Source organism: Medicago sativa, chromosome 6 (assembly GCF_051527215.1).
Source record: "Medicago sativa cultivar Bolivia chromosome 6, Bolivia_mono, whole genome shotgun sequence".
NCBI lineage: Eukaryota > Viridiplantae > Streptophyta > Magnoliopsida > Fabales > Fabaceae > Medicago > Medicago sativa.
The window spans coordinates 18421263-18444055 of record NC_140754.1 but is presented as its reverse complement, the minus strand read 5'-3'; the positions used below and the strand labels follow the sequence as shown (position 1 = coordinate 18444055).

At 32.3% G+C, this 22793-nt stretch overlaps 4 protein-coding genes, 1 non-coding gene and 1 pseudogene across 5 annotated transcripts; 2 read left to right on the top strand and 4 right to left on the bottom strand.

Annotated features, from left to right (window-relative positions):
- Positions 1-76: 76 nt before the first annotated feature.
- LOC146913415 (uncharacterized) lies at positions 77-1001 on the top strand (annotated as a pseudogene).
- A 1576-nt stretch (positions 1002-2577) lies between these two features.
- Positions 2578-3102, bottom strand: LOC146913414 (pectinesterase inhibitor-like). Its single transcript, XM_085720925.1, has one exon. It carries the CDS (start codon positions 3100-3102, stop codon positions 2578-2580), a length of 525 nt encoding a protein of 174 aa, XP_085577051.1.
- A 4917-nt stretch (positions 3103-8019) lies between these two features.
- LOC146913413 (pectinesterase inhibitor 1-like) lies at positions 8020-8803 on the bottom strand. Its single transcript, XM_085719568.1, has one exon. It carries the CDS (start codon positions 8758-8760, stop codon positions 8230-8232), a length of 531 nt encoding a protein of 176 aa, XP_085575694.1. The 5' UTR covers positions 8761-8803; the 3' UTR covers positions 8020-8229.
- A 1184-nt stretch (positions 8804-9987) lies between these two features.
- LOC146913412 (Ribosomal protein S24e family protein) lies at positions 9988-17048 on the top strand. Its single transcript, XM_085716569.1, has 7 exons — positions 9988-10044; positions 10236-10413; positions 14564-14699; positions 15428-15512; positions 15625-15672; positions 16515-16615; positions 16702-17048. Exons 2-7 carry the CDS (start codon positions 10251-10253, stop codon positions 16835-16837), a joined length of 669 nt encoding a protein of 222 aa, XP_085572695.1. The 5' UTR covers positions 9988-10044; positions 10236-10250; the 3' UTR covers positions 16838-17048.
- A 1341-nt stretch (positions 17049-18389) lies between these two features.
- On the bottom strand, positions 18390-22182 carry LOC146913410 (ATPase family AAA domain-containing protein FIGL1-like). Its single transcript, XM_085716568.1, has 4 exons — positions 21915-22182; positions 19100-19195; positions 18855-18982; positions 18390-18762 (listed from the first exon to the last, which is right to left on the bottom strand). Exons 1-4 carry the CDS (start codon positions 22129-22131, stop codon positions 18661-18663), a joined length of 543 nt encoding a protein of 180 aa, XP_085572694.1. The 5' UTR covers positions 22132-22182; the 3' UTR covers positions 18390-18660.
- LOC146913411 (RNase MRP) lies at positions 20216-20508 on the bottom strand. Its single transcript, XR_015016993.1, has one exon.
- Positions 22183-22793: the final 611 nt, after the last annotated feature.

Genomic DNA, 22793 nt, shown 5'->3' with positions numbered 1-22793 from the left:
AGTTACTATTTAGTTCAAAAATTTGCCTACTGAGTTATTTAGTCCGAAAAATAGTTTACCCTAATGATTCCCACAAAAAAGGTGTAGAACAAAGAGATGTTTATATGGGATTTCATCCAACAAAATTTACCACTTCCAATTACCACTCCCTTATAATAAGAGGCTTTGTGGTTCAAGTCATGGTTGGGTAGCAAAGATGAATTTTATTTCCAAACTTATGATTATAACCCTACTAAATCCCTTCAAAAATCTAGTTTCGATCCCTCTACCACCCATCCACATGCCGGATATATATAGACGAGTTAGATATTATGAATGTAACGTTCATAAGGTTGTTTTATCGGCAAATCCTACAATTAGGCCTCACAATTATGTTGTGGTTGCGATTGATGCTACGCTTCTTGCTTTCATAAAAGTTGGACAAAAGTTTTGGACTTATGTTGATGACGTCTATTTTTGCTTCAGCGATGTTATATTTTATAAAGGGCTGGTCTATGCCGCAGGACGATGGAATAACATTGTCTCTTTTGATATTTGTAACTCGTCGGGCATATTTAGTAAAATCATTGGAGGGAAACTTGTGGCTTGTAAGGAAATTTATTGGTTTTCCCGATGATGACACTGATGATGAAGATAGTAATTTGCCTAGTAGTGGTACTAAAAGATTCGAAGTGTATAAGTTGATAGTTTGGGAGACAATGTTTTATTTGTGGGTGATAGTGATTTTGTATCTATATCGGTTTCATATTTTGATAATTATCTACAAAAAGATTCAATTTATTACACCGATGATTATTTCGAAGAAGCACGGCATCCTTACCCTAATGGACCATTTGATATGAAAATCTATAATGTAAAAGATGGAAGCTTTAGTGACCATTGCCCTTTCGAACATTGGTTTACACGGATGCCACCTTCACTATCGATTCTTCCGCCATTTCAGTGGGAATGATAGTTCAACTTGAAGTATGTTACTTTGTATTATTTTAATTAGTTTTTATCTTACCATGTTTGTTTAATTAGTTTTTATCTTTTCATGTTTGTTTATTTAACTAATATTGAGAACTTATGCAACAAACATGATGAAAATCGTTGAAACAATGTTACTATTTACAATTTATAGTGTTGATAGAATATCTATTGTGTAATTGAACCAAAAGCACAAAATAGTTTTCACTGATATGTTCCTTGGCAAAAATGTCTATCTTACAGGTTTGAACCAATCGATACATTCATTTTCGTCTCTAAGAGTACAGTAGAAACTCTTTAATTTAATACTCGGTAAATTAATAAACTCTCTAAAATAATAAATTTGTCCGGTCCCGACTTGGGCCAATGTAAAAAATTGAAAAACTCGATAAAATAATAAGATAATAATTTTTCGGGAGATCCCTTTATAATTTTCGGTCCTAAGAAAATCATAAATTAATAATTCATAGAAACTGAAAAAAATATATTAAGAATACATGGAACACATTTGTTCCTCTTGTTTACATTTATTGTATTTCAAAAGTCATTATTGATTTCCAATGTATATGAACACAGTAGTTACTAATTTACGTTGAGTCCCAAGGTTCGCTGCAACGTAATTCTAAGAGGCATAGACTAATTTGCCTTTTTGTTTGGTATGTACAGTATTATTACTTAAAAACTCTTTAAATTAATAATTATTATTTTATCGATAAATTAATAACTCTCTAAATTAATAAATATCTCCGGTCCTGACATTATTAATTTATAGAAACATTAATAATGTCTCAAAGAAACATTATTAATTTATAGAAACATTAATAATGTTTGAAAAGAAATGTTCCGATCCCCCATACAAAAATGACGAATTTTTTAGATGAGAGGAGCACAAGGATGGAGTTGAGAAGTTGCATGAGAAGTGAAATCAACTGCTATAGTGGAATCTGATTCATTGATAATATTTCTCAATCGTTTAGTTTGAGCAATCTTGAGACCATTTAAAATTGTATGAAGTTCGACACATAAGGAATTAGAGAGCTAGAGAACCCAAGTAACCGGTGCCCGTTGTTGTTGCGCAAGATGCCGCCAAAGCCCGATCTTTCAAGATTGTTGAAAGAGCTGCCATCCACATTACTTTTATTGTGTCTTCTAGAGGACGAATCTAGACCTCACACAATCACACATCAATATTTGAATGGTAGGAGTACCTAGGACCTGCAGGAAACGGGATATAAGAGAATGAATTTTGTTAAAACATTGTCAGATAATCCATTTACCGTCGTTGAACACCATGTCATTTCTAATCTGCTAGATAACCCAACAAATGACTATAAACATAATCTCGTTGAAAGATGTAGCATGGTCAATAAACCATTCAAAACCATAATTTAAATCTCCATCAAAGAAACATTAGAGTACTAGTATAAATTGCCTAAAAAATTGAAACAAAAATCACACATATTCGATCAATTATTGTTACACTCATGAAACTTTATATTTGCAAGATTTTATAAATGTCCAAATTGATCCATATGTTGCAACATTATTCAAGAAATACAAATTATATATGAGTAAATATTTTCCCTCAAAAAGAAAACTACAAGTATTCTAATGTCTCAAAATATTTGAGATAACTAAAATAATCTCAGCAACTTTCTCAACATCATGAGCATATTTTGCAAGCAAAGTATTATCACCAAAAGAAGGGTTTTCATCAGCTCCATTAAGACAATCTGGAATATCTTCTCTAATAGATTTTGCACCCTCATACAAACCCTCATACTCTCTACTCTCAATGAAACCTTGAGCTTCCTCAATTTCATCAAGAGCACCAGTAAAAACTAGTGAACATATCTGGTATTGGGATTTTTCAAAGCTATTATGACTTCGTGCGCTTAGTTTTTCGATTAGATTGATTGTGTTGGTTATTTTGGCATGAATATCTTCAATGGTGTATTTTACAAGGCTAACAAGGTCTCCATGTACACTACGAGGTCTTGATTTGAGAAAAGTTGAACAAAAAGTAGGGTTTTGAGTTTTCTTGCAAATGGTATGCACATTTACAATTTTGGCTGCATATGAGGATGCAATAGATAGAAGAAACACAATGGTTATGGATGAAAAACGAACCATATTGTATTTTCTTGTAATAGTTGTAATATTGGTCATTTGCTTGCTTCACTCCTTAGCTTTATATAGTTCTGGTCAATTAAAAAGATGAGAAAATATTAAAACCTTATAGCTGATGGTTGATGACTGATAATTGATGATCTTATTTATGACGATTCAATTAGATGATAAATATAAAATGCCGTGAATGAACATTCTTAATTTAAACCTAACATTGTAACGACCCCTAAAAAAGGAAAATTAAACACAGCATGTAACAAAAAATAATAATTAAACATAACAAAGCTGGACGTAACACCACCTAAAAAAATTAACGTAACAACACTTTCTTTTCTTTAAACGTAACCTTTTTTCTTCTTCTTAAATGTAACTTCTTCTTTTTTTAATGTTAAAGTAATTTTTTTTAATTAAATGTAACTATTCGTTTATTACTAGCCCTTAAAATCAGAAATTTAATTAAACCTAACCATTTTTTCCTTAAAGGCAATTATGTATTATAATCGGTAAAATCGGGTTTTAGTTAAAATGATGAGGGTAAAAATGAGAAAAAAAATTCAAACAATAGTGTTTGAAAAATAAGTTATAAGATAGTTAAATAAGCTAATAGCGTCTGAAAAATAAGTTAATTGTGTTTTGGTTGCCGGCTTTGGTCTATTCCATGTAATTCAATATTAGATCTTGGATTACATCAAGGGAGTTGTGTAACTCAATTGGTTTGAACTAAGGGATAAAGAATGGGAGATTCAAGATTCAAATCTTGACAAGGAGGAAAAAAAAAACTAACATAAGAATTGATATTACATTTATCATTAAAAAAAACCGACGAGGGATAAAGAATTGAAATAACATTTATCATTAAAAAAAGATTTTGGACTACATTGAACTCATATGGAATGAAAAAAAAATCTGAAATTACACTACATTGAACTTCGAATGAAAAAATTATGAACTAGTAGTAAATTACATTACATTAATCACAACTCACACCTACATTATACAATTAAATACTACTTTCACTAAAATCTTCATCATTGCATTGTTTCTCAGTTACCCCTCAAATGGAATCGTTTCTCAGTTACTATTTGATTTTTCAACTCAATGAGCGTAATAGATTGGGGAAATTTAGAGACACTTCCTCTTAAGTTTGAATTTTACAAGTTGGTAGAACAAATAGATTACATTTATTTCAGTGTGCTATTCAAGAATTGGTATTCATCGCAAAGTTTAATTATCAAAATCGCCAAATCAAAAACAATGTATTGCCCATGTTAATAATTCCCACAAAAAAAGGTGTAGAACAAAGAGATGTCTATATGGAATTTCATCCAACACAATTTACCATTTCCACTTACCAAATTTGAAATTTTAACCCTACTAAATCTCTTCAAAAATCTAGTTTTCATCCCCCTACCGCCCATCTACATGTCAGATGTATATAGACGAGTTAGATATTACAAATGTCACGTTCATAAGATTATTTTATCGTCCAATCCTACAATTAGGTCAAATGTTTATGTTTTTAATGAATGTCTATTGCGAACCCACTTAGTTTGGTGTGGAAGTGGTGGTGTTGATTTGACACCTTAGAGTGTGCTTATTTTAATGTCCAAGTTTCGATTCTCTCACGTAATAATTTCGATGTATTAGTTTGATTTCTTAAAAAAGACAATGAATGTATATTGTGCAATTGATCTTACCACATGACCTCATCTTTCTCTTTATAATAGTAACATGTAGAAAGAAAACTAATATTGTTAAATATTTTTATCAAAAAATTAACACATAATTAACACAAATTATTTTGTTCCATATGAATTTAACAAAAAATAAATAAATTCTTTTCAATTGTACACCTTGACCAGGCTTGGAAAAAAGTAATCCCAAATAACTGAAAACCAAAAAGTAAAACAAAATCTTCAAATTCTGAGTCTAGGTCAAGGTGACTTTCAGCTGTTAAGAGTTTGCTTCAACAAAATAAGTAAAGCATGTTGTACTTGCAATTGTTTTTTGGCTTCTTTTGCTTCACGAGTAACAGCTAGCACATGGCCATGCAAATCAAAAGACCAATGTTATTGTCAATAAATAGAATTCTTCTCCCTCAACCTCTCGTCTCAAGGTTACACTCTATTATCTCTTCATTTCCTCCAATTTTTTTTATTTGTTTTGTTGTTTTACTCCAAAGCCCCTGTTTCACTTGTTTTGGTTCATGAGTAGTTGAATATATAGCTTAAAGTTATTATATATATAGGCCTATAATATTGATGATATGTGTTTTGGTGGTGGTGGGAGAGTGAGGGTGCCTCCCACATTAAAGAGATGAATTCGAAACCTTACTTACCTACTTATTTCTTCTCATCTCTCCCTCCATAGCTATATATGTATACAACACCACAAACAACGAGTGATACACAATGCATAGACACATTTAAAAAGTTAGTGATATATGAAGAGGACAAAGACATGTAGAGTGTCATATTGGTTGTTCGACGTGTGTTTAGACTTTAGAGTAATATGTTAAGAAATAATATAGTAACGACTTTATGAATTTTTCGAAACAGGACAATCGAATATGGTTTGAATTCTTACATCGGTTGGTCGTGGTGGTTTTCGTACATATTATCGTTGAAATCCCTGAAACAAGTAAAAACGGTTCATGATTTTATTGGACCGTAGAGTATCAATGGTTCACATAACAATACAGAATCATTGGTTTCTTATTCGTTCCAATAGAATAGTGAATAATTTTAATCTCGTTTATGGTATTGCAAAAATAATATGGACGGGACCCAAATTGGCCAATGGGTATTGAAATTTTGATCGTGTTTGATAGTGCTCTTTCAAGATTTACAGTTGCTTTAATTATTTTCTAAAACCACGATATTGTTTTTATGACACATGACGACCAACCACAAATCACTCTTCAAGTGTCGTCCTTTATCTATATAGGCATGAATTATTTGATATTGATGTGGATGAGGATATATCTCCAGTTCTCCTCCGGAAGCCCCTTGTTAACTTATACAATTATATCTCCAGTTCTCCTCCGGAAGCCCCTTGTTAACTTATACAATTATTATATTTTGGGTTTAATGTGGTTACCAAATTATCTGAGTTTTTATATCAAGTAATTAAGTGGCTAGAAATTCGCCTTTTTAGGCTTTGTTTGCGGGTTTAAAGGGGAAAGGAGTGAAGGGTTTTGGAAATAATGAAGAACCAAGTTGAAGAAATAGAGGATATTGGGGAGGGAAAGGTTTTGGATAAGGGTTTTTTGGGGTGGTGGTTGGTTTAGAGGATTTATATTTTTTTCTTCAAATTTAATCTTTGTTTTTATAATATTGTTAAAATTAAAAATATATTATTCTTCAAAAAAAAATTAAAAATATATTAATCATAAACATTAATTTATCATACTCTTAAAAATGCTTAATTGGGTCCCTAAATTTTTAAATAATTTGTAATTAGGTTCCCTAATTTAGCGACTCATTTTTTTTAAAATCAACAAATGTTTTTTTTTAAAGATTAAATCAACAATGTTATTAATGCCAAAGTCCTTGCAAGACACAAACAAAAAAAAAAAAAAAAAAAACTCGCGACAACAGAAAAAAGCAATACAGAGGGACAGTATACAAATTGTTTAGTAGGTTAGAGACCAAATTAAAGTTATTTAAAGTTTTAGTAGCGGTCTAATTGCAAATTACCTAAAAACTCAAGGACTTCGTCACAAATATTGGTTCATCTCTTAAATTAAATATTTTTGACAGATTCAAAGACTTAAATTGGGGACATATTTTAAAACTTTCAAATAGTTAAAGACTACAAATAGTTAAACCTATATTGTATTCTCTTTAGGGCCATGTTAACCGGTGTCCCCGGGGCACTGGTTAAGAAAACAACTGTACAGTTAAAACTCTATAAATTAATAATGTCAGGATCGAAGAAATTTATTAATTTAGAGAGTTATTAATTTATCGATAAATTAATAATTATTAATTTAAAAAGTTTTTAAGTAATTATACTGTACATACCAAACAAAAAGGCAAATTAGTCTATGCCTCTTAGAATTACGTTGCAGTGAACCTTGAGACTCAACGTAAATTAGTAACTACTAACTACTGTGTTCATATGCATTGGAAATGAATAATGACTTTTAAAGTACAGTAAACGTAAACAAGAGGAACAAATGTGTTCAATGTATTCTTAATATATTTTTTTCAGTTTCTATGAATTATTAATTTATGATTTTCTTGGGACCGAAAATTATAAAGGGATCTCCCGAAAAATTATTATCTTATTATTTTATCGAGTATTTCAATTTTTTACATTGGCCCAAGTTGGGACCGGACAAATTTATTATTTTAGAGAGTTTATTAATTTACCGAGTATTAAATTAAAGAGTTTCTACTGTATTCTCTTTATGATTACTTCTCTACTAGGGATTTAAAAAAAATATTAATTAGACTAACACTAATTATAATTAGACTAACACTAATTATCATTTTACAATTACAACTATCTTAGAGAAGATTTAAATCATATACCTTTATGTTCCAAATTTACGCTCTTGGTGCCTACCTAACACCTCAAGTGTATCACACATAAAAGAGTAGATGTTGAGATTGGTATACATAATGTTTTAAAGTTTTCTTTTTTTTTTGTAAAGATATGAATGTCTACATTGATTTGTGTGGTTACTTTAACTCAATGGGTCGACCGGGAAATACTTGGGTGCCATTAATGGCACCGTGCCATTACATCCTGGCCATTGGGGATGTGTGTGTGTGATGTGTGTGTGTGGTGGAGATCTAATGGCATGGTGCCATTAATGGCACCAAAGTGCCACCCGGGTCGACCCATGTGAGTTGTTAATCTCTTCTAAGGCTTTAAACTCATCAATTATGGTTCTGCATCCAGAACCTAATTTGATCTATATAATACACTTCTGGTCAGAATGTTAATGCCTTCTCTTGTAACAATGCAAGTTATTCATCCAATATTATGCAATTAATTAGACATGATTCTCAAATATATTATTTGTAAATAAATAAATAAATAGTCAGGTAGATAAATAGCTATAGATGCATTTCATTATTATTCAAACATTAACCTTCGGACGTACAAAACAACATTTAATTAATTAGACATTAAAAAAACTGCTATAATTTGAATAATTTGATCAATTTGCAAGGCAACTTGACCATAATTTGGAAGGGAAGAAGTATCATGATAATTAGGATCATTAATACAATCACTAATGTCATGTATAATGTCGTTTGCTCCAACACTCATGAGATTATAATTTCCCTCCTTCAAAACTCTTTCTATGTTCCCAAGCACAAAAATAGCACCTCCATCAGCAAAATAATATTTCAAACAATTTTTGTAATGTGTTAAAGCTTTGACATCTTTACCACTTTGCGAGATCAGCGTATTGATTAGCTTCACTGTGTTAGTCAAATTGACGCGAAGCACATCAATTGTGTATTGCGCAAGACTAACAAGGTCTGCGCCTTTTGCCCCTCCAGGCTTTGAATTGAGAAGAGTTGAACAAAAGGAAGGGTTTTTTGCTTTTTGGCAAATGACATTAACTTCCACAACTTTGCTAGAATATGAGGATGTAACACATAGAAGAAGCACTAGCAAAAATGAAGTGTAATGGAGCATTGTATTGTTTTTTCTTATTAATTCTCCTATCTTTGTATTTTTACTTTGAATGGTTTCCCCACTTGGTTTTATAATTATCACCGATTGAAGGTTAAAGGATGAATTATGAATTTTCAAATAGATTAATTATTTTAATTTTGTCAAAAAATAATATAGATGAATATATATTCTCAACACAAGTCAAATTGTGTGTTTTTTAAGCAAACAAGTCAAATTGACTAGAAACCTTTTTCCTTTTAGAGAAAGTTGACTTGAGACTTTTTTTTTTTGTTTACAAGAAGTTGACTTGAAACTTGAAACAACGTCCATAGTATAAATACTAGGGGTGCTGCTGGTCAAGCACCCTACGAGACCTCCAATTTTTTTGGGTACAAAATCAATATGAACCATTAGATTTAAATGAATGGTTGGGATCTAAAAGAATGGTGACCCACTAAAATGTTTTTTTTTTTTTGAAAGAAAAAAAAATGTTATTATTTAAACATTAATATTGATTTTTTAGAAAGCAATGGAATTTGGAATTACCTTTACTAAAGGTTGTTTTGGGAACTGTTTAAAAAAAATTGAAAATTCCAAGAACCGTCTATAAACATTAGAATGACATTTTTTTTATACCATTGCTAATGAAGTTTGATAATTTTCATTAAACCTCTCTTAAATTAAATCTCATTTTCATTAAACCTTTATGTTATTAAATTTCATTTTAGATTAAAAGTTCCCAAAAACGAAATTTTTCGGGAGTTTTGATCATTGTTTTTTCCTTCTTCTGATTTTACATGAAAGTTTCAGAACAAACTGATCAAATACCCTGTAAACTGGATTTTCAACTAGAAACAGCTAATAATGACCTAAAACAGAATAATGAGAGTTATGAAGATTAATATAGTTCTTAAATTGGTTATCTATGTTGCAAACAAGCGTAGAACTTGCGCTAATACAATACAAATTATATAATCTGAAAAAAGTAAGGAATGCACCCTATTTTCTGCGGTGTTCAAATTATAATATCCGAATTTGTAAAAGGAATTATTTTTCCATCCCAAAAAAAGGATAAAACTCAATTTGAATTATAGAATCCGAAAATCTCATGATATTTTCGTAAACAAAATAGGGCGTGCAAGAAATTGGTAGGGTGAGAAAAGTAATAATCATATTGTTAATAGTTGGACACCCAAAACTAAAAGCCCATCCCACTTCACTTGTTTGATGCCCTACGCTTCTTTTCTCATTTCACTCTCTCACTCTTCATTCCTTCAGCGATCGTAGCAGAAAAAATCCGAACAGGTAAATTTTCTAAAATCTCATCTTTCTCTTATTTTTTTCCAACCCATTTTTCATTTTGCTTCATAGTGTTCAAAAATGTAATTTTTTCACATAGTGATTGAATTTTTTGATGTAAAATTGAATTTTTATATTGATATTTATGGTGATAAAAATGGGTTTTTTATGAATGTTGTTTTGTGATGTGAATTTAGGGTTAATTGTGGAAGATGGGTAGTGTTGTAAGAGCTACATTGAAGAAAACAAACTCTAGTGTTAGTGCATTTCAGAGAAGCAATGGTTTTGTGGCTAGATTCTTCTCTACTGAAGCTGAAAAGCCACCACAGGATTCAACAACTGCTACACCTCCTTTTTTGGATACAACCAATTCAGGTATACCCTTTTTGTGGATTTGTTTGTATAGTTTTGTTATGCTTGATTTGAAAGTTATGTTGGATTTTTGGCTTAGTTTTTGTAGGTGAATTGTTTTAAGAGTTTATTGGGCATGCAATGATGGTGTAAAATATTTTTACGCTGTCATCCAATAAGACACCAATACCATCAATCTGCCATGTCATACAACTAATTTTAAAATATTTTAGTGATTTGGCAAAGCTGAGTACAAGATGCTCATTGGATGTTAGTGTAAAACTATTTTACACTAGCAGTGCATTTTGTATTTTCTCTTGTTTTAATTAGGCTTGTTATTGTTAATATTGGGAAAATTGCACTGACGGTGTAAAATGGTTTTACACTGTCATCCAATAAGAAACCATAAATTTGCCATGTCATACAACTAATTTTAAAATATCTTTGTGATTTTGTGGAATACAAGATGTTCATTGGATGTTAGTGTAAAACTATTTTACACTGATGGTGCATTTTCTATTTTCTCTTGTTCTAATTAGGATTGTTACTGTTAATATTGAGAAAATTGCACTTACAGTGTAAACTAGTTTTACATTGTCATGTAATAAGAAACCATCAATCTGCCATGTCATACGAATAATATTAAAAAATCTTTGTGATTTGGTGGAATGAAATATGCTCATTGAATGTCACTGTAAAACTATTTTACTACACTGACAGTGCATTTTCGATTGTCTCTTGTTTTAATTAGGATTGTTATTGTTAATATTAGGGAAATTGCACTGAGGGTGTATCATAGTTTTGCACTGTCATCCAATAAGAAACCTTCAATCTACCATGCTGTACAACTAATTTTAAAATATCTGTGATTTGGTTCTTTCAAAAAAAAAATAAAAAATATCTGTGATTTGGTGGAATAAAGATGCTCATTGGATGTCACTGTAAAACTATTTTACACTGACGGTGCATTTTCTATTTTCTCTTGTTTTAATTAGGATTGTTATTGTTGATATTGGGGAAAATTGCATTGATCTATTGAGTTATTATGCTTAAATAATGAAACATACAACCACCCTTTTAGTTTTTGAGCTAACATAATATTCACCACCCTTATTTGTTGAGCGAATTGTTGTCATTGAATGCTAAGATGCACCAAGAACACATCTCCCAACTGACGTGTCAGGCATGTTAGACGCGTTTCAGGCACCGACACCACTTCTCGGACACGCCTTGAACATGTGCCAGACACTCTTAACCGTGTCCAAAATCTATATTTTTTGTGTTCAAACACCTGTTAGAAACGTCTTGGATGCACACCAAGAGACTGAGCTGAACCCTGCTATTGGTCAGATATTTCTTGGACACTTGTAATCCTTAGAATAGATCCTTTACTTTTTGAGACAAATAGCAAAATGATGTCTCTCATAATTTTTTATTTTTTTTTATACTCATTATCATAGGATTTACTAATTGTTATGAAAAGACGTCTTCCATCTTCCTGTCTTAGAATTATGTATGTAAGGAATGATTTGCATCAGAAGTGATTCATCTTGGTCTTTGTATTCCTTTTTTTAAGGGTCATTATCATTACTGAAACTTTGTACAGAATTAATATGATTTGCATTATCATCAGAAGGTTGAATATCAATCTTAATTCTCAATGTAGATTTTTTTCATGTTAATTACATATATACATACATATATGTAATGTACGTAAATAAGATTATGTATGTGGTCAGTGTTCCAGTGTCGTATAGGCTATACTTTGGACATTAGTCGTCGCTTCGGAGTCTGTGCTTTATAGATTAAAAGACACAGACATCCTTGTATTTCTCCAATATAGGGAAGAATGCGGAACATAGAGGAGTTTAATGTCTTTTACTAAATAGAGGAGTGTATGTGTCATTTATGCATACCTAACGGATGATTAATGCAATTTTTCCATATGATTATTAGGAGGAAGATCAAGAAGTTATTGCTGTTAATTTTAGAAAATTCTTTATTTTCTTTAGGGTATCACTGTAGCAGAATCTTTAAACATTTACAGTATGTTTGGATTGAATAATTAGGAGGGAAAAGATCGGGTTTGGGCAATTTTTTAGTTTTACCTACTCATTGTAGTCAAAATGGGGATTTTAATTGTATAATCCTACGATTTTGCGATTAACGTTGCCTTGAAGGATCATGACTATACCCAGAATCCTAAATCAGTGAAATTGTGTATAATTGCATCCGTTAATCGTAAAATCCACGATCTTGGAGTGGATTCTGCGTTCCAGGTTGCAGTGTTAGAAGTCGCGACGGTGCACTCTAGGGTTAGGAAAGATGGATCAATTTCAAATCATGGGTCAGAGAAACCCGTTTCAGTAACTCGGGTCAAGAAGATGACCTGTTTTAGTAACTCGTAAGACTTTCTGGTTATTTGTTTGAGACTAGTTTAAGTGCATCATGTTGGTGCTGGCTTGAGTTTTATTTTGTTGTTTTTGAGACTAGTTTTTTACTAGTTTTAGTTATGTTTGAGAATTATGCAACCATGTTGTTATGTTATGTGAATTATGCTTATGAACTTTAATTTAATTACGTATTTAAAGTGTTCTTTTAACTACGTATGCTATTTTATATGCATATATTCGAGTTTTATGAATTTTGTACAATCCTAGGATTTGTGTAACGATTCTACGATCTGCGACTTTACATCTCCTTACGGATTTTGACTACCTCTCCTACACCTTACATATTTTTAGGAGAAGAGCAATGCTGTGAAATCATCATGTAACCTTTAAATCATTGCTGTTGTATACGATAAATGCTTAATTAAGCTATTTATCCAAACAAGGCCTAAGTCTTTCTTAAGTTATTCCTTAGCATTTAGTTGTCACTCGCCAATACGTAGCAGTGTCCTATTTAGTGTAATTGAAATATAAATTTTGAAATTATTGGTTGTAGTTTATGTTTGATTTAAATAGAACACCTGGATAAATATTGATCACCAATTGTTGGGGATAATAGAAAAACCTCACTATCATTATCATTGTTGCCAATGTAGTCAGGTTGAGTTTTTAAGTAGGGTCGGTAGGCTGATAAAAGATCGTAAACATGAGGATCGTAACACGATCCGTAAGTAGGATCGATCAGTTTTTGATAGAGTTGAGAGAGAAAAAACAGAGAAAATAGAGGAAAAACAGGAACCAAGCTAAAAAACAGAGAAAAAAGAGGAAAAACAGAGGAAACAAGCAAACACATAGAGGAAAAACAGAGTAAACAGAGGAAAAACAGAGCGAACACCGAACAGATGAAAACAGGGCAATAACGAACCTGAGTAAAGTTGAAGCACGATTGAGGTGCCGTGGGACGTAGGATCATATGATCCTACAAACCAGAACTCGATCCTGACTACAATTGTTGGTATTTAAGTTTTTCATTGTATTTTATTCACATTATCACATATACTGCTAAATGTAAAACCTAAAGCAATTTAGTGGTTTGAGAATAATAATGCATATAGTTTTACAAATGTATGGCATTTATCTACGGTGCAAGTGAACGTATGCGTGTGCATTTACATTTGGCGAACTAAAACACATGTGAATTTTGAAAACAAGGTGTTAATTGACATGTTTAACACAGTCACTGCTATCTATTAACAAGGTGTTCTCTCTTTAGTTTAGGTTGTTTTCATGCAAGGTGATAAGCATCTGAATCATCATCATTATCATTGTTGGTGTTTTAAGTGTTTTCCAGTATGTCTATTCACGCATACTGCCAAATGTAAAACCCAAAACACTTTATTGGTTTAAAAATGAAAATGCATACTCCCTCTAGAATGAAATATAAGCAAAAGGGGTAGTTGAAAAATTGATGTATGTGGACTAAATTTTTAACTACATACATTGACTTTTTAACTATCATTTTTATTCCAGAGGGAGTATAATTTTACAAATTTATGGTGTTTGTCTTTGATGCAAGTGTCACTGACAGAACATATGTGTGCACACGTTTACATGTGTCGAACTAAAACACACATAAATATTGAAAACAAGGTGTTAACTGCATTGTTTAACCTAGTCATTGCTATCTATTGGCTTTGGCAATACCTAATAACATTATTTACTCTTTAGTTTAAGTAGTTTTCATGCAAGTTGATGACTATGCTGTTTTCTCATTCTCTTATCAGGTTTGACATATGGTAGGCTGGTTGGCGTTCATAGACATGCACTCAAAACAGATATCATCAACTTCCTTGAAGGTTGTAATTTGACTCTGGACGATGTTAAAATGGAGTACACTCGTAGCTTCAACCCAATTTCAATGTAATGTATTCCGTCTTTTGTCTATTTTTTTGAGGCCATTTTGATAGTCATAGCATGGTGGCATAAAAATATCATCAGTTGCATTTATTGCCTAAGTGAATGGCATCTTTTTTGTTTCTTTCAAAGATCTTTGGAGAACAAATCGAAAGATCAATCCGATATTTAGTTTTTCATTACGTTTCACAAAAACGATATGATCGGAGCTTTGTTGTCAATCGCGGATTACGGAAAATAACGATTTGTATAAATTCTGCTACACTATAGGGCTATAGCGCAACAATAGTCGCTATTTGACAACACTTTGTACTAATTAGCATCTCGCTGAATAATAGCGATTTGTTCAAATTTCACTACGCTATATATAGCCTATAGCGCCGCTGTAGTCGTTATTTGACAACACTGAATACAGGGTATCTCATTACTGAGAAATGCAAATGGTCCTAATTCCCAATTACTGAGGTATAATCATGAAACAGAAAAAGGAACACTAAAATATAATAAACCAAACTTTTTTTTATATATAAGCTATACAACTTATCTATTCCTTAAAAAAAATAAAAAATACTTATGGACATCTTATAAGTTGCTTCCATAAGTTCTCCCAAACAGTCACAAGTGCTTAAGTCAATAGGTAAACTCAAATTAATCAATCCAAACAGCCGCTAAATTTGTCTTATCTTAGACTACTTGAATAACATAATTTAAATTGAAGTTTTTGCTATCATCAGGATGGTGCAGTTCCCTACTTACAGTTCCTATGACAATGCTATACGCGTGATCGGAAGGAAGGGTCGTTTGTACAAATTGGATAGGGTATGCTGCTCTGTATATACCTCTTGCCAATAGAAAGGGAAAAAATAATCTTTCTTCCTTTGTTTTCACTTGGAAAATGTTTGATTTTTTTCGTTCTTTTCATTGGTATCAGATTGATCGTTCTCAATGGGACATCGTTACTCCTTACGACGGAAGAACTGTAAGTATAAATTATTATTACCTACCTTTGCTAATCAATTTTTTTTTTAAGAGAAAAGCTATGAAGCACGGACACTCCTCGGATTAGGCGTGTCCCGGTGTCGGACACGTGTCGTGTCCGACACCGACACGACACTTGTAATTACACTGAATTATGTGATTTTTTCAAATTATTAGCTGTGTCGGCGTGTCAGTATCTGTGTTGTGTCCGGTGTCCGTGTCCGTATCCGTGTTTCATAGGAGAAAAGTTATTCTTTGATGGATTCTCATATGTTTGAAATGTCCTATTGATGAATTATTTAACAGTTGAAAATTATAGTCACACACATGATAATAAACTATGGAAGTTATGTAAATCTCAACCATTGATTTTCCCAATCAATGGCTATTCCTCGTTTCAGAGGAGTCAAATTTTTGCTAATAAGGGAAAAATATAGTTCTGAAAACATCTATCCAATGATACTTTGATTTTTTATATATATGATGGACTAAGATTGTGGCATGCATATTTTAAAATTAGTTTAATGTTTCTCTTCAAACCGAATATTGCTAGTTCAAATCAATGTTGTCAATCACAGATTGCTGAAAATAGCGGATTGTTCAAATTCCGCTACGTTACAGTGCTATAGCTATAGGCGCTATTTGATAATTCTTTTTACTAAATCATGTAGTAGTGATTTATTAAAATTCCCGTAAGCAGGTATGCTATAGCGCTGTAGTGCTGCCAATATATCCGCTATTTAACAACAATGATTTCAAATCCTATATGATCTTGTTTAATGCAAACATCACTGTCAAAGCACTGCTCTTAATCTGTTATATAACTGTGTCTGTTTTTGCCAGATTTTAATTGAAGGACTTCCACGAAGCTCGCAATATGCAGATTTGGATCAGATTGTGTCCGGTTATGAATATGATTCATCTTCCGTCAATATGTTTCTAAGGTAAACATCAAGTATATATTATTTTTAATTCGTTTAATGTTTGATTTTACAATTCTCTGAAGATGATGGTACTTTGTTTGTTTCAGAGCTGGAGAGGGTAATGAACCCATTAAAATGGGCACGATACGTTTCCATTCAAGGATTCAAGCGATGAATGCATTCATTGCAAAGAATGGGACATATTGCCTCAACAATCGCATTTCGATACATGTTCTTCAGTAATTACAAGATTCTCATGGTGATGGTTCTGTAGGAGCTGCTATGATTTTATAGCTTAGATTAGTAAAAGTTATTATGTTTATTTGGGATTTCGTAACTGCTTTTGTTAATGAGATGGTGCATGAAACTGTTTAAAATTGTGGCAAACTGGCAACCATATCTTGAATCTTAACCAAGCAATAATTTGGTAATTGATCGCGTTATCTTTCAATAATGTGTTGCATTGTTATTCAATTAAGGTTTTTTGAAAGACTTGAAAATGTATTATAGATTGAATTGGGTGATGTATACAAGTTTTATGAGTCGAATTAGTTTTACACCGTCATCCAATGGCACCTATCATCTTGTCATGTATATATTTTGTAACCGTCTTTTAAAAACAACTATCACATAAGTTCTCTATTTTCATTGGACGTCAATGTAAAACTAGTTTGTTTCGATGGTGCACATCATTTTTCTCTCATTGAATTAATGAGTATAGCTACATTACATAAATAGGGAGTCTTGAGTTGAGTGTGATAAAATAAAATCAACATATGAAATCGATAGACATGTTAAACTACCATATTTATTGGTACTTAGACATTTTCAGTTTCTGAATAATATAAAAATTAGTTCAAGATATTGGTTGGTACAATTTTCAAATCCCCTTTTGAATTGATTTTTTTTTCCCCCTTGTAACTACCTAGCATTGCACCTTGAAATATTTATTATTTTTTGAAGAACTTTGCACCTTGAAAATTATGATTGTAATCATTTAAATGTTATTTACTTTTTAGGTTGATGTTATACATTCATGGTGTAAAATAGTTTTAAACCATCATCCAATGGGAATCCATCATCTTATCGTAAATACCTATTTTGTAATCGTAGTGTCATCCAATGAGAATTCATCGTCATTTGCCATATATAACTAACTATTGGGAAATGCTAACCGGTGCCCTGGGCACTGGTTAAGCATGCTAAAAAGAAAATTATATAGTAGTTAATGCATTGAAATTGTGTAATTAATTTTATAAAAAGTCAAAAACAGTTTCCTTTTATGATAATAATTTCCTTTTTTGGTATGCTTAACCAGTTCCCGGGGCACCGGTTAGCATGACCCCTAACTATTTTATAATAGTCTTTTAAAAATAATCAAATATACTTTCTTCAAAAAAAAAAAAAATCATATATACTCTATTCTTATATCTTTGTCTTGGTGCATTTATTCAAAAATAAAATATCTTGTCCTAGTGCATATCATTTTTCTCCATCTATAGTTCTTAAATAAGGGTTTGTACTTTCAGGCTCTAATTAGACATTGAAAAAAGTTTCAAAGAAAACTAGTCAGCATTTGTGATAGTTTTATGAAATTTGAGTAATTCACGCAGCTATCATTTTGCACTCATCATGCTTTGCTATTGGTTTTACTCGCAACTTACCGGACACCCGCTTCTCTTTCATGCAATTCAAATTCATTTATGGCCTGTTTCGACGCCAGTGCTATCAATGACGGATGAAAGATTTAGGGTGGTCAGCTAAAATCATGTCATACAAACATGGCATTGTGGCCTTTGACGGAACATAGCAGATATAATTGATGTTGCAGCCTAAGTTGGCTGGCACAAAATCCACCATGCAGTAACCCCATGTCCGAGATTTGACAATGCCAGCGCTGAGACATATTCCGTGATGCATACAATAATTAGGTAATTTGATTCAGGGTGCCTATGATGCTATGATGCTAAGTATTAAGGTCAATCTCTACCTACATGTTTCATATTATTACTATGGCAAGGTGACTAGTTGATATGGTACTTTGTTTCCTTACAATGAGAACATACTCATTTTGCTAAGCTTCCAAATTGCTTGTTCCATTGCTCATAGGTGCCAAGTTCACTAGGTGAAACAGAAGGCCTCACTTCTTGCAGGGAATTCTCGAAGTCCTGCACAAAGTGAATAAATCATTTAAAAATTAATAATCAATCTTGGAAATATTTTTGAAATTTATATGTTCTGTATGCACCCTTTTGCATACCTGAAGAGTTACTGGTCTAATCTTCTCCTTTTCCAAGTTCACAACTTTTGCACCTTGTCTTATTTGCTCTCTTATGGGACCCAAAGAAGCATCCTTCACTAAGTTTTTCATGTCTGATCCTGAATAACCTAAAAAAATGGTAACCAAGTAAAAGTAAAGTAAATCAACAGAAACCAAGAAAAACTAGAAAAAGAAACTACTATGCAGAAGATCCTGTAATTAACGAGAATAACATCTATCTATACCTTCGGTTAAGTTGCATATAATATCCATTTCCTCATTTGATAGCTTGAACAATCCATCATTCTCTAAAAGGCCACGTACAATCCAAGCTCTTGCCTCTAAAATACCAAGCAAATACTAGTTAGAAACGGGAATAATGGATTGCAATCTTTTTCTTTAGATGGATTGATAAGAGCTTGAAAGTATTTAGAATTCCGTATCTTGTCAATATCAATATCTCCTGTTGTGTTAAAAACTGGCACTGGAGACCTTTATGCTTGATCAAAAGCTCGGCTGAGGAAATAGATAGGAAAAATAATCTTGAGAAACAACGCAACAGCAAGAGGAAAATTGACGAGGCATTAACATTAGAGGAAGTTAATGTCAATCAAGTAAGATTGCATCACAGATTCTCAAAGTAACCAAGACTGGTTACCATCATGTGGACTGTTTAGGTAGAAGACAGAAAGATCAAGGAAAGAAAAAAACACAATTAATCTATTATAAATAAGATGTGATTCAAACCGGGATGAAAGAGTAAATATTAATCCAACAATTACAGAATCTATTATACTATTAATCTATTATAAAAGAAGATGCAATTCACCCAACGTGGTCAACATCTACAAACAATTACGGAATCTCCACTATTATAAATAAGATGTTACAAAGACTACAATCCAACAAAAAAATCTGCCTATCATCACATTTGGTGAAGTACCTTCAACTCCCATTTTCTAGCCACTTTAAGTTATTTCATCAAGTCCAAAATATGCATGAAGTTTCTCTTTGGGACTTGTTTAGTTAGTATGTCTGCTATATTACCTTGTGCCAAACTTCTGTAATTCGATAATAGGCTCATTCGTCAAAAAGTGGTGCCTCACGTAATTACGTTTGCTCCTCTCATGATAAACTTGACCCTTTGCCAAACAAAGGGCACTCAAGTTGTCACTGATTATTACAGCATGCTCACGCCAGAAAACCTAAATCCCCTTTTTGGCCAAGGTTCTACCTATGATAAAGCCAAATGTACTCATAAAAAATAACACTTTAGGCCCTATTTCCAAAAAAAAATGTTGGATTGGAGACATAAGCCCCGTTCTGTTAGTCGCAAGGACCATGTGAATGAAAAAAAAATGTTGGATTGGAGACATAAGCCCCGTTCTGTTAGTCGCAAGGACCATGTGAATAGTCGCAAGGACCATGTGAATGACTGTATGAATCGGCCAATTTTCTTTGGCGGCACTGGCAAAGGCTCCACACATGTCTCAGCCCTCACACCCACCCGAAAGAAAGTGTGAAACCAGCCCCAGCTCAAAGATAAGGAAGTAGAATTTACCTGTTTCCAGGCCTGCATTTCTGCAGATTGGGCCCGGGGACTTTCCTGAGCCCAGCACTTAGCATGGGCCCATCCACATCGTCTCAATCCATGTGTTGCACTACGTTCACTCTAGCTTATTATAAACATTATTATAAAAGATGATATAAACGATGTGGGACTTTATTTACAAACCACACAAAACTTATCAAACTATTTTATCTTGGCTAAGAAAAATCTGAAACAAATTTCATAACCCAGTCATGAAGCACGAACACGACATTCACACCGACGTGTGTCCATGCTTCATTGACCCGAACTAACAAGCAACAAATTAGACACACCAAATGCCACCACTGACAAGACTTTAAATTTCATGCAATTTAAGCCAAATTTTCAATATCCATAGATAAGCATAGTAATTCCACCTGAGAAGCATCATGGCAGTTAAGAACAGCTCGGATTCCTTTGTAGTGGGATCTTTATGAAGGAACCCATATCAGCCTTCACAGGTTTGCATGTTATTTACTTGAACTAAGCTACTAAAATAATTCCAAAATTTTCAATTATCTCGCCAAAAGCTATATAACACTGACACACTTCAGAGTTCAGACCAAAGGCATTTCTAGGGCCTGACCCGTGTTTGAGTCAGTATTCAACACCAAAACATGAACAGTTAATTTCAAAAGGTCCAATCATCTCATGAAAACGTATATATAGCACCATCAGATCAAAGACATGTTTAGTGTCGGACACGTGTCAGCGTAAGTATTCGACACCAACACAACATCAACACATATAATTACGTTCAATCACTTTTATTATCTTAAATTATATAATAAGCAATTAATTCCAAAAAAAGTTTAATTATCTCACGAAAAACAATATAACACCAACACACTTCATATCAAATACGTGTCTAGTGTTCGACCCATGTCAACATCAATATTTAACACCAACAGATACAATTACATTCAGTCAGTCTCATTTTTTTAAATTATTAGCGGGTGAATGTAATGTGTTCACCCGCTAATAGTTTAAAAAAATGAGACTGACTGAATGAATGGAAGGTGTGTCTGATGGAAGGTGTGTCACCGACACGTGTGATTACATTCAATTAATTCAATATTTAACACCAACACATACGATTACATTCAGTCAGTCTCATTTTTTTAAATTATTCGACACATGTGATATATCAAACATGTTCAACTACTATAACCTTCTGATGGAAGGTGTGTCTGATGTTGACACCGACACGTATGATTATATTCAATTAATTCATTTTTTTTCCTTTCAAATTTTTACTGGTGTAGACGTGCCAGTGTCGTGTCTCGTGTTGATGTCTGTGTCAATGCTACATAAACTATCAAATTTATCAAAATCTAACGAAATTGCTCATCATAAAATTGAAAACAATTTCATTCAATAAACTACGATCAATGCATCACCGAAAAAACAGGTCTCAAAATCAAAATGAAAAAAGTGATTAATGACACGATTAATTAAGAAATAATTACCGATTAATGGTTGGAGTAAGAGATTTTCTTGCGGTATGAAGGTAAGATAATGCTTGAGTCCGAATGTGTTGAATGAAAGCTTCATCGATATCGGCATCGCGGAAGAGTAATCATCGGCATCGCGGTGGTTTTCAGCGCCGAACAAAAGAGAGTCAAGTCGCTTCAGATTCTCATCTACTTCCTTTCTCCAACAACACTTTTTCACCGATTCTTCCATTGATGAGAGAGTGAGTTCAAGTAAGCAAGAACGAAAATGAAATGAATAAACAAATTTGAATTTGAATCCTTTTTAGGGTTAAATATGTATTTGGTCTCTATAAATATGTCCACTTTTCGTTTTAGTCCCTCTAAAATTTTTCTTTCAACTTTTAGTCCCTATAAAATTTTCAATCTTCACTTTTGATCTCTCTTTTAAAGTAAACTCATATGTAGAATACATATTATTTAATAAAATTTTTCAGAAAAATTCAAAATATTATAAGAATCACTCCAAAAAAAATTCAATTTTTTTTAACAAAACATGAATTTAATATGAATTTTTATATGTTTTAAGGTTAAAAATTCATATTTAATTTGTGTTTTGTTAAAAAATTCTAATTTTTTTTAGGAATTTTTTTAGAATATTTTATACATTTCTGCACAATTTTATTAAAAAAATACAAAAATTAAATTAAAAATAGGGACCAAAAGTAGTGATTGAAAATTTTATAGGGACTAAAAGTTGAAGGAAAATTTTAGAGGGACTAAAACGAAAAGTTGACATATTTATAGGGACCAAAAACATATTTAACCCTACTATTTAATCCTCTTCTCCCGCCATTTTCCCTCTTTCTCGCCCCAACCCCGCTTATTTAAGTGCTCTTTGAGTCCAAATGTCGT

Coding starts and splice junctions, on each gene's coding strand:
- LOC146913413 (XM_085719568.1), bottom strand. CDS start 8,760: ATGCTCCATTACACTTCATTTTTGCTAGTGCTTCTTCTATGTGTTACA.
- LOC146913414 (XM_085720925.1), bottom strand. CDS start 3,102: ATGGTTCGTTTTTCATCCATAACCATTGTGTTTCTTCTATCTATTGCA.
- LOC146913410 (XM_085716568.1), bottom strand. CDS start 22,131: ATGGAAGAATCGGTGAAAAAGTGTTGTTGGAGAAAGGAAGTAGATGAG. Junction 19,196..21,914: donor CTTACTCCAACCATTAATCG/GTAATTATTTCT, acceptor TTGGTATTTTAG/AGGCAAGAGCTTGGATTGTA. Junction 18,983..19,099: donor TATATGCAACTTAACCGAAG/GTATAGATAGAT, acceptor CCATTTTTTTAG/GTTATTCAGGATCAGACATG.
- LOC146913412 (XM_085716569.1), top strand. CDS start 10,251: ATGGGTAGTGTTGTAAGAGCTACATTGAAGAAAACAAACTCTAGTGTT. Junction 14,700..15,427: donor AGCTTCAACCCAATTTCAAT/GTAATGTATTCC, acceptor TGCTATCATCAG/GATGGTGCAGTTCCCTACTT. Junction 16,616..16,701: donor TCCGTCAATATGTTTCTAAG/GTAAACATCAAG, acceptor TGTTTGTTTCAG/AGCTGGAGAGGGTAATGAAC.